At 42.2% G+C, this 14,067-nt stretch overlaps 1 protein-coding gene across 2 annotated transcripts in view; it reads left to right on the plus strand.

The window, feature by feature from the left end:
- MYOM1 (myomesin 1) overlaps positions 1-14,067 on the plus strand; it is a 180,638-nt gene that overhangs the window by 143,946 nt on the left and 22,625 nt on the right. For both annotated transcript variants that reach the window (XM_073631423.1, XM_073631424.1), the window contains 2 exons: positions 2,766-2,910; positions 3,421-3,480. In XM_073631423.1, coding sequence (XP_073487524.1) covers positions 2,766-2,910; positions 3,421-3,480 — 205 coding nt within the window. The remainder of the gene's footprint in view (positions 1-2,765; positions 2,911-3,420; positions 3,481-14,067) is intronic.

Below are 14,067 nucleotides of genomic sequence, written 5' to 3' on the forward strand. Positions count from 1 at the left end.
CCCAAATTAAATAGATATTTTTTGATACAGAAAGAACTTTCTTTTGTATTTTTATTTTCTACTTTTAAAAGGAAAAAGACATAACACTTTGAAAATAAAAAACTGTTTCCCTTATAAAACATATCAAATAAAAATGCCAGGACAGTACAAACCCCCAACAAAACAAACACTTTTTGTAATGTAGACATCCCAAGGTGATCAGATTTTTCTATAGTTTTTGGAAATAAAGAAACATGCTAGTACTGAGGTGGATAAAACATTGTGCTTGGTAAATGTGTGCTAGATACAGCACATTCTTAATGTATAGATCACACACAGAGTGAGAAGGAGGTGAAGGGGTTCATTTACAGGTCACATTCAGTGGGAGGATAGATATGAGGGGGTTAATGTGCAGGATAAGACAGGTGAAGTAGTTTATAAATGGGTCACATAGAGACAGCATGGAGATCAGGGCTGAATCAAGCCAGTTGTCACATCTGTATCCCCATTCCTCCATCCTCAGTTGTCATCTCTGCATCCCCATTCCTTCATCCTCAGTTGTCATCTCTGCATCCCCATTCCTCCATCCACAGTTGTCATCTCGGCATCCTTCTTCCTCAATCCACAGTTGTCATCTCAGCATCCTTCTTCCTCCATCCTCAGTTGTCACCTCTACATCCTCCTTCCCCCATACTCAGTTGTCACCCCTGCATCCTCCTTCCCCCATCCTCAGTTGTCACCCCTGCATCCTCCTTCCCCCATCCTCAGTTGTCACCCCTGCATCCTCCTCCCCCCATCCTCAGTTGTCACCCCTGCATCCTCCTTTTTCCACCCACAGTTGTCACCTCTACATCCTCCTTCCCCCATACTCAGTTGTCACCCCTGCATCCTCTTTCCCCCATCCTCAGTTGTCACCCCTGCATCCTCCTTTTTCCACCCACAGTTGTCATCTCTACATCCTCCTTCCCCCATCCATAGTTGTCACCCCTGCATCCTCCTTCCTCCATCCACAGTTGTCAACTCTACATCCTCCTTCCCCCATCTTCAGTTGTCATCTCTGCATCCTCCTTCCTCCTTTCCCAGTTGTCATCACTACATCCTCCTTCCCCCATCCTCAGTTGTCACCCCTGCATCCTCCTTCCCCCATCCTCAGTTGTCATCTCTGCATCCTCCTTCCTCAATCCTCAGTTGTCACCTCTGCATCCCCCTTTCTTTATACACAGCCATCACCTTTACAACCCCCTTCCTCTGTCCACAGCTGCCACCTCTGAATACCCCTTGCGTTATCCACAATTGACACATAGAGACACCATGGAGATCATGGCCAGATGTAGTCAGTTGTCACTTCTGCATCACCCTTCTTCCATCCACAGTTGTTACCTCTGCATCGCCCTTGCTCCATCCCCACTTGTCACATAAAGAAAGCATGGAGATCAGGGCCTGATCTACCCAGTTGTTACCTCTACATCTTCCTTCTTACATCCACAGTTGTCACCTCTCCATACTCCTTCCTCCAGCTACAGTTGTCACACTTGTACCCTCCTTCCCCCATCCATAGCTGTCACTTCTGCATCCTCCTTCCTCTATCCACAGTTGTCACCTATGTACCCCCCCCCCCCCCCCCATTGTCAAAGGTTCATCTGTTCTTGCACTTCTTACAACTGAAACCAATCAGGAAAGGCCTTACACTGTCACATGACAGAGTCATAAAATCCCAGTTGGCTGCAGTATCAAGATTTGTGATTGAATACACATTTCAGTGAATAAATTATTACATTCTCTAATCTGTAGGACTGTATGCATTTCAGTCACTGTGGCTGTCATTCTTACTCCCGTCGCAGTCAATTCCAGCAAGTTCCCAGGTATGCTCCTGGTGGGCACTACAAAAACCAAGGGCAGAGTAGCCCACCCCTTCACCACTCTAGATCCAGCCCTGATGGATATGAAATGTACAGGGGAGGAGGGGATGAATGGGTTAAAAAAAATCATCCCACAATCAATTGCAACCGCACACCATGAATTAATTCCTGCTACTGATTCCTTTATTCACAAACCTTTATTATCAAATACCCACTTCCTATCCTTCCTACAAACATAATTTTGTGATCACTGGTCATCAGAATGATCGCAAGGTACAGAATAGCTCGGATCAACTCTGTACCTTGTGTCTGTGATCTAAGCTGTCCAATGACAGCCAAGGTCACAATCATTACCAGGCCCTGTGGCTGCTTGTGCCTTATTTCTGCAGTACACTTTACCAACAGCATTGCAGAAATATATGTCCACCACTCCATTGTTCTTGGTGATAATAAAGTTATTAAACCTGAATTATGGGCAGAACATCTTTCATTTAAATATGTTCCTCAATAGCCTGAAAGGATATAAATCTCTTGCCTTTACATTTGCAAACCCAGTTATATACCTTAAAAAAGTAGCAGTGACATTATCATGGGTCTACACATAGCCTGTCCACCCATTACAGGCTGCCTGCAGAAAACCACAGGAGGGGGCAGAGACAAGACCAGTCACCCTGCACAATGATAGCTAGCATCAGTGACCACTTTTATATCTGGAAGAAATATACAAAGCACACAAAGATTCAAGTATGAATTTATGTCTTGTATTAAGATTATATTTGTTTACCCTGGAGTTCAGCTTTAAAGGTTTTCACTTTATAAACTGCATTAATCATACTATTAGCCATTGCAATGTATACCAGATATGAATGTTTGCTTGATATTGAAAATATTCTACTCTTTTAATCATTGACATTGCTTTGTTTCAAGAAATACAAGATGAATTTGGACAGTAAGACTGGCATTGTGGAGATGATCATGGAGGTACTGGAGGATGAGGATGAAGGAACTTTTACCTTCCAGCTACAGGATGGAAGAGCAACAAATCAGTCCAGTCTGGTTCTTATTGGAGAGGGTAGGTAATTAGGCCTGTGAACTAAAGTATATTTTTCAGTGCCAACATAACAAAATAAGTCTAGGCCCCTGGAGCCACCCCCCACCAGGGGGCAGAGTTTGAAACCAGGGTGGCAGATCTATCTTGATTTGGAGAGAAGCCAAGTACCTGTGTACAGCCTGGACCTACGGACTGATTTGGAGACTAATACACATGCTTGCTCTTTAGGTGTATTGTTTGCTAAAGACACTTTTTAGGCCAGATCAGGGCCACTTTTACAGGCTTTTTCACTTTTGGGGTGCTATGAAAAACGTATCCTTATGCTCCCTAATCCCGATCCAGATTTATAAGAATGAAATGCTTCTATGAATTTTTAAAACATATACAGTATATAGATTTTAGTAAAAAAAATAAGGTATAAAAAAAACGTTTTACAAATGTGGCAATAATTAGAGACCTAGATTGTTACTAGATGAGCATTTATGGTTTTTTTTCAACATAATAAAAAGCAAATGCATTTATTTTCCACAGTGTTTGAGAAACTACAAAGAGAAGCCAGATTCCAGAGACATGAATATATACGGAAGCAAGGTAAAGGGAATCAAAACACTTCCATAATTCATATTCTTAAACTAATTGACATATGAGCAGTTTAGTGCATCACTACACATATAGATAAGTGTCTATATGCAGCATATACTATATATATATATATATATATGTAACGAGCCCCTTGCTCGCTCGGTTCCACTCTCCCGACACTCCTCTGCAGCTATTGAATCAGATTGCAACGTCTGATGGTTCGGGCATCCAATGCTCCGGGATTAAAACTTCAGCTATGTGCCGTTCTAACCCAGTTGTGATAGCTCAGAACAAACACCAGGCAGGCTGTATGTAAGTTCAAACAGGAATCTCCTTTATTCAAAAATACAGGCTCTTTTATACACTAACAGTGGAGGTGCATACCTCCTGCTCATATTACGTTAACAATACACCTGTAACCTAATTAACCTAATTAACATGGGCTAATTAACTAATCCCTTTAGACAGCCTAGATGACTCAGACATGACCTTTAGGCCAGACTGGCCATCTTGTAGCTTAGAACCCCCAATCAACATTATCACAATACCCTTTCATGACTAAGCCTATTTTTGAAATTTGGTGTTTACAAGTTAAAATCCATATTTTTTGCTAGAAAATTACTTAGAACCCCCAAACATTATATATATTTTTTTAGAAGAGAATCTAGAGAATAAAATGGAGATTGTTGCAATATTTTTTATCACACGGTATTTGTGCAGCGGTGTTTTAAACGCAAATTTTTGGAAAAGTGACACTTTCATGAATTTTAAAAAATCCAAACAGTAAAGTTACCCCAATTTTTTTGTATAATGTGAAAGATGATGTTACGCCAAGTAAATAGATACCAAACATGTCACCCTTTATAATTGCACGCACTCGTGGAATGGCGACGAACTACGGTACCTATGAATTTCCATAGGCGACGCTTTAAAAATTTTTTATGGTTACCAGGTTTGAGCTACAGAGGAGGTCTAGGGCTAGAATTATTGCTCTCGCTCTGACGATCGCGGCGATACCTCACATGTGTGGTTTGAACACCGTTTACATATGCGGGCGCGACTTCTGTATGCGTTTTCTTCGCTGCGCGAGCTCGCCGGGACGGGGGCGCTTTAAAAATTTTTTTTTTTTTTTTTATTTATTTTATTTATTTTTGTACTTTTATAAATTGTGTTTAAAATTTTTTTTTTTTTTTACTTTTATTGCTGTCACAAGCAATGTAAACATCCCTTGTGACAGTAATAGGTGGTGACAGGTACTCTTTATGGAGGGATGGGGGGTCTAAAAGACCCCCCATCCCTCCTTTACACTTCAAAGTATTCAGATCGCCGAAAACGGCGATTCTGAATACTGTGTACTTTTTTAAATTCGGCGCCATTGGCAGCCGAGTAAATGGGAAGTGACGTCATGACGTCGCTTCCGCGTTTACAACAAGAAGGCTGGAACGAAGCCGCTCGCAGCTTCGTTCCAGTCCGCCCCCAGCCGCCGAAGGCAGCCGAACGGACACCGGGCCTCCCGATCGCACAGGAGGCCCGGTAACAGCGGCGGGAGGCGGCGGGAGGGGGGGGATGTCCCCTCCCGCTCCTCCGGTATAACAACCGAGCGGCTTTTAGCCGCATCGGTTTTTATACTCGGGTAGCCGATCGCCCGCTGAAAACAATGGTACCGGGATGATGCCTGCAGCTGCGGGCATCATCCCGGTATAACCCCGGAAAGCCGATTACGCATATGTGCGTATGGTCGGCGGGAAGGGGTTAAACACAAACAACAATGGGGATCTAATGACTCTTAGATCCCATTCTATTGACTTATTTACAATACACATTTTAGCAGACAACAGACAGGTAGCTGGAATTGATGACATTAGCATTTAACAGTAGGAGTCCCAACGGTATGAATCAGTCACTATTCCAATATGGCAAATCCAGGGTCCCCAGAGTCTGTGTGTCCTGGTGGACCAGGACCTCGAATCCACAGTAATACCACCTCAAGGGTCCAAGGGCATACAGCTCACAAAGAGCACCGTTCCCCCAAATGCCAGGGCCCACGATCGATCAGCAAGAGGCTAGCATACAGTCCCCTCCAAAAGTCTCTCTCCCGGCTAGGTCTGTCACATTTCTCCCCTTTCGGCAGGAGACTAACACAGGAGGAGACCCCAGATGGGTTGACTCCGAAGTTAGTCAGTAGTTCCAGTCCTCTAATGCCTGTACCCACACAGTACCCCAAACAAATTGTTCCAAACAAAGCATTACTCACCCAGCCAACCTCTGCCTCTCTCAGAGAACATATCTGCTGCTGGGGAGATTCCTGGACTGGCCCTTCTCCCTGGAGTCCTTTCTGCCGCTGGAGAGAAGACAGGGTGTCTGGGCTCACTCCGTCATGCTGTTGGGGATCTGGGCCGACTGCCCAGCATCCCTGGGGTATACAGGTGGAGACTGAAGTCCCATCCACCTTCACAGGATATCCATCCTCTGTTAGTTGAGGGCAGAGTCCAGCAGTACTCGGCCCTGTTGCCAGCCCTTCTGCTGGAAACCCCACACCATCTGCTCTGACTAACTGTTGGGGAGGGACAACACACACCTCCTCTCCCTTCTCCCCCTGTATCTGCTGCTGGGAAGTGATTGCCACCTTCTCACCCTGAGCCTCCAAAACTGCCGCAGGTGTAGGGCAGAGGTCTTGGACCCTCTGTCTGGTTGCCAGTGCTTCAGCTGGGGAAGTTCCTTGTAACTTCACAGATACTTCTGTTGGTGCTGGGCAGAGCACAGTGAAGTTTGGCCCTAATAACAGCTCCTCTTCTGCTGGAGGCTCACCAGGTTGTTCTTCCTCAGCAGAAAAGTCTATCAAATCCCCTGTCTCTGCAACTGGTGTCTGGGGATAGAGGTTCACCATCTCCTCTCCGTGGAACCCAGAAGATGCTATCAGTGCTGGGCAGAGGTTAGCAGAGCTCTGCCCTGTTGTCAGCACTTCAGGTTTGGGGACGGCAATCTTCAGATTTTCCACTGCCGATTCTCTGGCATTCTGCTGGACAGGCACATTCCTCCATCCAAGATCATCCAATGCAGAAACAGGTTCATCCAGGTCAGTCAGCACTTGCTGCATCCGCCATAAGACCTCCACCTCCATAGCTGCGGGGGCAGGTTGGCAAAGCACACTGTTACTCTGCCACATTGTCAACTCTTCAGACAGGATTTCAGAGTTGTCAACTGGTATTTCCTGATAGTCCCATGCAAAGGGAGCCCCACCATGCTGCTGAGCAGAGTCTAACAGCTGTCTGTAGGCAATCTCAAGCTCCCATTCCTGAACGGCCAGAAACTCCAAATCTTCCTGTGCCCAGTGCACTTCCGAGACATTCAGTCTTCGCTCTCTGTGCTCCATTATTTCCTCCAAACGCCACTCCCGATCACTCCCAAAGTCAGGGTCCCTGGACAGCCTCCAGTATAACAATCCCAGGCCATCGTAGTCAAAGCCTTCCGTGGGGCTGTCATCCGCTGTCCACGGGCACACTTGGGCTACATACCACTGGAGGGCTCTGTAGCTCTCGTCCAACCGCATTTCCCTCCACAGCCGTTCCCTCCATGGCTCTCAAGTAAGTCTTTCAGTGTGGCTCTCCTGCAGGTTGGTTTGGAGTGTCCCAGTAACTGGAGAGCAAATCCCATGGCTGCCAACCAATGTAATGAGCCCCTTGCTCGCTCGGTTCCACTCTCCCGACACTCCTCTGCAGCTATTGAATCAGATTGCAACATCTGATGGTTCGGTCATCCAATGCTCCGGGATTAGAACTTCAGCTATGTGCCGTTCTAACCCAGTTGTGATAGCTCAGAACAAACACCAGGCAGGCTGTATGTAAGTTTAAACAGGAATCTCCTTTATTCAAAAATACAGGCTCTTTTATACACTAACAGTGGAGGTGCATACCTCCTGCTCATATTACTTTAACAATACACCTGTAACCTAATTAACCTAATTAACATGGGCTAATTAACTAATCCCTTTAGACAGCCTAGATGACTCAGACATGACCTTTAGGCCAGACTGGCCGTCTTGTATCTTAGAACCCCTAATCAACATTATCACAATAGCAGAGTTAATTAAACACAAACAACAATGGGGATCTAATGACTCTTAGATCCCATACTAGAGACTTATTTACAATACACATTTTAGCAGACAACAGACAGGTAGATGGAATTGATGACATTAGCATTTAACAGTAGGAGTCCCAACGGTATGAATCAGTCACTATTCCAATATGGCAAATCCAGGGTCCCCAGAGTCTGTGTGTCCTGGGGGACCAGGACCCGAATCCACAGTAATACCACCTCAAGGGTCCCCAGGCATACAGCTCACAAAGAGCACCGTTCCCCCAAATGCCAGGGCCCACGATCGATCGGCAAGAGGCTAGCATACAGTCCCCTCCAAAAGTCTCTCTCCCGGCTAGATCTGTCACAATATATATATATATATATATATATATATATATATATATATATATATATATTATATATATAATATTTATGGTTGGAGCCCTATGTCCGATATGGACATAATAACATTTAAAGTTAACATAAGACTTAACATTGGAAATAGACCTGAAAGTGTGGACTTACCATATGAAATGGACCTGAAAGTGTGCCTTGGTCTGATGGACGGTATGCCAAAATAAGGGGGCATACCCTTAGTTTAAGAAATGATTATTCTGTGAATAGAAATGAATAGTTGAGAAATGCCCTGAAATGGGGATGGAAGGGTGGGTATCGCGCACAGGAAACCGACATCACCACAGGTGAGCGGGCTGCTTAAATACCCCCCGGGCTCCTCCCATAAATTCAGGCCACCATACTGGCCTTCCTACTTATGGTTGGAGCCCTATGTCCGATATGGACATAATAGCATTTATAGTTAACATAAGACTTACCATTGGAAATAGACCTGAAAGTGTGGACTTACCATATGAAGTGTGCCTTGGTCTGATGGACGGTATGCCAAAATAAGGGGGCAAAAACATTCAGGTAGGGGTATAATATTTTATTGGTTTTCAGTTATTCATTGAGCCAATTTTGAAAATGCCTGTGCCATCTCCACTTGAAGGTTAGGGATATACCGGGCAAAGCAGGCTGACTTCCACCTGCCTAGTCTTTTAATGACGTGGTCTGGGACCCCGTGACGGGATGCTACGGAGGCTGCTCCGATACGAAAGGAGTGCCCGGAGTACTGACTAGGGTTAAGGTGAAGGTTACGGAGAAGTATCCTTATGTGTTTCACAAACTGACAGGCACTTAAGGGTTTAACTGGGAATGGTAGAAGAGGACTGGAGTCCGGCTGTTCAGGCAGGAGGGACAGAAGATGGTTGAGTACTGTGACTGGACACCAGCTATTATTGGTTTTGTAAAGGTGAATGTCCACTCCAGAGCCTGTTTGCTGGGTTTTAGAAACCTCGAGGTGAAGGACGAAGTGGTCTTGGTAGCGAATATATATTTTCTATTCTGTTCTATTGTTTTTCTGTTCTAGTCTTTTCTATTAGAATTCGATTTCATCCTATTTCATTCTGTTTCTGTATAACCATTTTCGGAAATTCAAATTTCGTATAGAATGATTTTGCATTCAAATAGAAAAGATTAGAATAAAATAGAAAAGAATAGAAAAGAATAGAAAAACAATAGACCAGCATAGAAAAAAAAATAAAAATAAAAAAAATATATATAAATATATATACCGTATTTATCGGCATATAACACGCACTTTTTTCCCCTTAAAATCAGGGGAAAATCATGGGTGTGTGTTATACGCCGATCCCTTGCGATCCTGAGCTGACAGATCTTCAAAATCGCCGACCGCGATTTGAAAATGGCGCCGAAATACACAGAGCCGGTCCTCGGCTCTTCTCGGCCACTTTCGGCTTCACTCGAGTGCCGCCCGAACCTAGCCGAGTGTACTCGGCTAGGTTCGGATAGCTCCGCTCACAGTCACGCCCATCCCGGGCGGGACTACGAGTGGAGCCGAAAGTGAACGAGAGCCGCCGAGAAGAGCCGAGGACCGGCTATGTGTATTTTGGCGCCGGCGACACCATTTTCAAATCGCGGTCGGCGATTTTGAAGCTCAGGATCGCAGGGGATCACAGGATTTTCAAACTGCGAGCTGCAAGGCTGCACTGGGGCAAGGCTGCACTGGGATAAGGCTGCAATGGACACTGGGAAGGCTGCACTGACAAGGCTGCACTGACAAGGCTGCACTGACATGGCTGCACTGGGGCAAGACTGCACTGAGAAGGCTGCAATGATGGGCATTTAAATGTAAGTTTTTTTCCCTTAAACTTCCCTCCTAAAAGTTTTTTTTTCCTTAAAATTCCCTCCTAAACTTGGGGTGCGTGTTATACGCCAGTGCGTGTTATACGCCGATAAATACGGTAATTTTTTTGTATTATTCTCTTCTATTGTTTTTTTATGCTTTTCTTTTCTATTATTTTATATTCTATAATAGTCTTTTCAATTCAAATTCATTCTATACGAAATTCGAATTTCGGAACATGGCTTCTGAAGTTTGAATTTCTTATAGAATGAATTCGAATTAGAACAGAAAATAATAGAAAAGAATAGACTAGAAAAACAATAGAACAGAATAGTAGAAAATATAATATATATATATATATATACATATATATATATATATATATATATATATTATATATTATATTTTCTTCTATTCTGTTCTATTGTTTTTCTAGTCTATTCTTTTCTATTATTTTCTATTCTATTCTAATCATGGCTTCTGAAGTTTGAATTTCTTATAGAATGAATTCGAATTAGAACAGAAAATAATAGAAAAGAATAGACTAGAAAAACAATAGAACAGAATAGAAGAAAATATAATATATATATATATATATATATATATATATATATATATATATATATATATATTATATATTATATTATATTTTCTTCTATTCTGTTCTATTTTTTTTCTAGTCTATTCTTTTCTATTATTTTCTATTCTATTCTAATCTTTTATATTCAAATTTGATTTCGGTCTATATGAAATTCGAATTTTGGAAGATGTTTTATATATATATATATATATATATATATATATATATATATATATATATATAATTTTCTATTCTGTTTCATTGTTTTTCTATGCTATTCTTTTCTATTCTATTCTAAACTTTTCTATTCGAATTTGAATTCATTCTATACGAAATTCGAATTTCGGAAGATGGCTTCTGAAAGTGGAATTTCGTATAGAATGAATTCGAATTTGAATAGAAAAGATTAGAATAGAAAATAATAGACTAGACAAACAATAGAACAGAATAAAATATAATATATATAATTTTTTGAATTCTGTTCTATTGTTTTTCTAGTCTTTTCTCTTCTACTCTGTTCTAATCTTTTCTATTCAAATTCGAATTCATTTTATAAGAAATTCAAATTTTGGAAGATGGTTTTATATATATATATATATATATATATATATATATATATATATATATATATATATATATATATATATATTATACATATACATATATATATATTATACATATACACACATATATATATAATATATATATTATATTTTCTTCTATTCTGTTCTATTGTTTTTATAGTCTATACTTTTCTATTATTTTCTGTTCTAATCTTTTCTATTCAAATTCGAATTCATTCTATACGAAATTCAAACTTCAGAAGCCATCTTCCGAAATTCGAATTTCGTATAGAATGAATTTGAATTTGAATTGAAAATACTATTATAGAATAATAGAAAAGAAAAGCATAAAAAAACATATATATATTATATATGTTTTTTTATGCTTTTCTTTTCTATTATTCTATAATAGTATTTTCAATTCAAATTCAAATTCATTCTATACGAAATTCGAATTTCGGAAGATGGCTTCTGAAGTTTGAATTTCGTATAGAATGAATTCGAATTTGAATAGAAAAGATTAGAACAGAAAATAATAGAAAAGTATAGACTATAAAAACAATAGAACAGAATAGAAGAAAATATAATATATATATTATATATATATGTGTGTATATGTATAATATATATATATGTATATGTATAATATATATATATATATATATATATATATATATATATATATATATATATATATAAAACCATCTTCCAAAATTTGAATTATCAAAATATATATATATACATATTCTATTGCTTTATTATTTTATATTCTACCTTATTGTTTTTTTTAGAAAAACGTTTTCTATTTTTTTTTAATTTGATTATGTTTTCGAATTCGATTCGAATATGTTTTCGAATATGTTTTCGAATTCGATTCCAATATGTTTTCGAATTCGATTCGAATATGTTTTCGAATTCGATTCGAATTCGTTCGTTTTTTTTTCGGATTCGTTTAAATTCTTTACTTTTGTCATTCGGAAATTCGGATGCATCCGAATTTCCGAATAATGAAAAATTCGTCCGAATTTCGATTCGGAACGAAACGAAATGCACATGCCTATTGTAAAGACAGTTGTACCAATCTGCGCAGGAAGGACATGACTGATAGGCACTTGGACCTGCCTTTGTTGACAATGTCTGCCGTGGCCTGATTGTCGGTGGTGAAGACCACGGTTTGCCCTGTCCAATGATGACCCCAGAGCTGTGCGGCTGCCACTATGGGATAGAGCTCGAAGAGGGAGGATGTTCGGGTAAAGCCAGGTATCAACAGTATCTGTTGAGGCCAGGGTCCTGAAAACCATTGGTGGCCAAAAATTGCAGCGAAGCCTGTGGAAGCTGCAGCGTCTGTCACTACTTGGGGTGAAAGGGCCGAAACCATGGGTATAAATAGGGATATGCCATTCCAGGCGGACAGGAATTCCTCCCACATAGATAGGTCCGCTATAGCTGTGGAATCTAGATTTAGGATCTGATCAGGGTCTTGTGTTTCTGACAGAAATCTCAGCAGGCGTGACACAAAGGTGCGGCCTTGTGGAATAATTCGCATGGTGAAATTAAGCATTCCCAGGAGAGATTGCAACTGTTTTTTGGTACACCCCCTGGTGTGGGTGAATTTATGAAATACCGCCCGAATACGGGTGAGTTTGTCCAGGGGGAGACTGGCCTGCATGGTGCAGGTGTCTAAATTGACCCCGAGAAAGGTGATGTTGTGTGCTGGGCCGTCGACTTTGTGCTCAGCGATGGGAACATTGAGATTTCCAAATACAACTCTGAGTTTGTCGAGGTCTCCTGGGGGCCTGCTGGGCGGTTCAATTAGTAAGAAGTCATCCAGGTAGTGGATAACTTCTTGGCACTGAGCTTTGTGCAAGAGTATCCAAGCGAGGGACTGAGCGAATGTGTCGAAGAGCCAAGGGCTACTCTTGGAACCGAACGTCAGTTTTGTGGCAAAATAGTATGCCTCCCTCTACTTGATGCCATGCCAGCACCAAAGGGATGGGTGGATAGGCAGGAGCTTGAAGGCATCCGAGATATCGGCTTTGGAGAGCCAGGCGCCTGTACCTGCTTTGATGATTGCTTGGATTGCCATGTCCACGGAGGAATATTTTAGGGAGAACTCTTCGGAGGGGATCAGGGAATTGAGACTGGGAATGTGGGAAGAATGAGGTGCAGACAGGTCATACACCAACCGTAGTTTATTTGAGAACTTGCCCTTGACAAGCCCAATAGGGCTGACTCTCCAAGTACTGAAAGGGGGCTGAGTAAAGGGGCCTATAATGAACTCTCGGTCTACCTCTGTCTGTAAGAGCTGATCTATGGCCTGTTCGTCAGAGGCCGCTGACCGAAGATTCCTACATTCGTAGGTACTGTGGGGTAGTGAAATGAGGCCAGTGTGGCAGCCTACTGTGAATCCCTGGATAAGGTAGGTGGTCAGGGAGGGGGTGGGGTGTGAGGTGAGGTAGAGTCCCAGCCACAAGAAGTTGATCCGGCTTAGTCATGCCCTCTTCTGTTGTTTGACTTCGCACAAGTTTCTTGGATGTGCTCTTTGGCATAAGGTGCAGATGTGGAGTAGGCGGCACTGACTGAAGTTGCAGGACCCATAGTTGTAATTGTTGCAGATGGCTGCCCCTCCCACGGTTCGGACTGGGCGTCCGAATTTGTCCATCTGATGCGTTTGTACAGGGGCCGACTGACCCTGAAGTGCACCGGAGGTAGAGGGGAATTCAAAGGGACGTCTGATTGTCGCATTGGCGCACCAGGTGGCAGTATGAGTAGAGGACTGGCAAATCACACACAGGGGTGAGCGTAAGCCTGCAAAATGGCGACAGAACAGCTCTGTGTCCATGAGACTCCAATTTGTCGTCGTTTGAAACTGTGTGAGTCTGGCTGCTGCCTTTGCGGAAAATGGTAGTCATAGAAGGATAATCCTCCATACTTGTAGCCCAGGTCTACTACAGTATGGAGGTATAAGTCCAGCTCTTCCCTTCTGCTGGGAGCGGCTGAACATAGGACATCCCTCAGCATGCCAAAGGCCAATGTGAACTCTGGGACAGATAATTTCCGATTCAGTCTGGGGTCTTTGGCTTTAAGGACCACCGATACGTCACCCCAGGTATAGGCCTTATTTTCTGCCAGATTATGGACAGAAATCAGGAGAGAGGCCAGGTTGACGT

Source organism: Aquarana catesbeiana, linkage group LG05 (genome assembly GCF_042186555.1).
Source record: "Aquarana catesbeiana isolate 2022-GZ linkage group LG05, ASM4218655v1, whole genome shotgun sequence".
Lineage (NCBI taxonomy): Eukaryota > Metazoa > Chordata > Amphibia > Anura > Ranidae > Aquarana > Aquarana catesbeiana.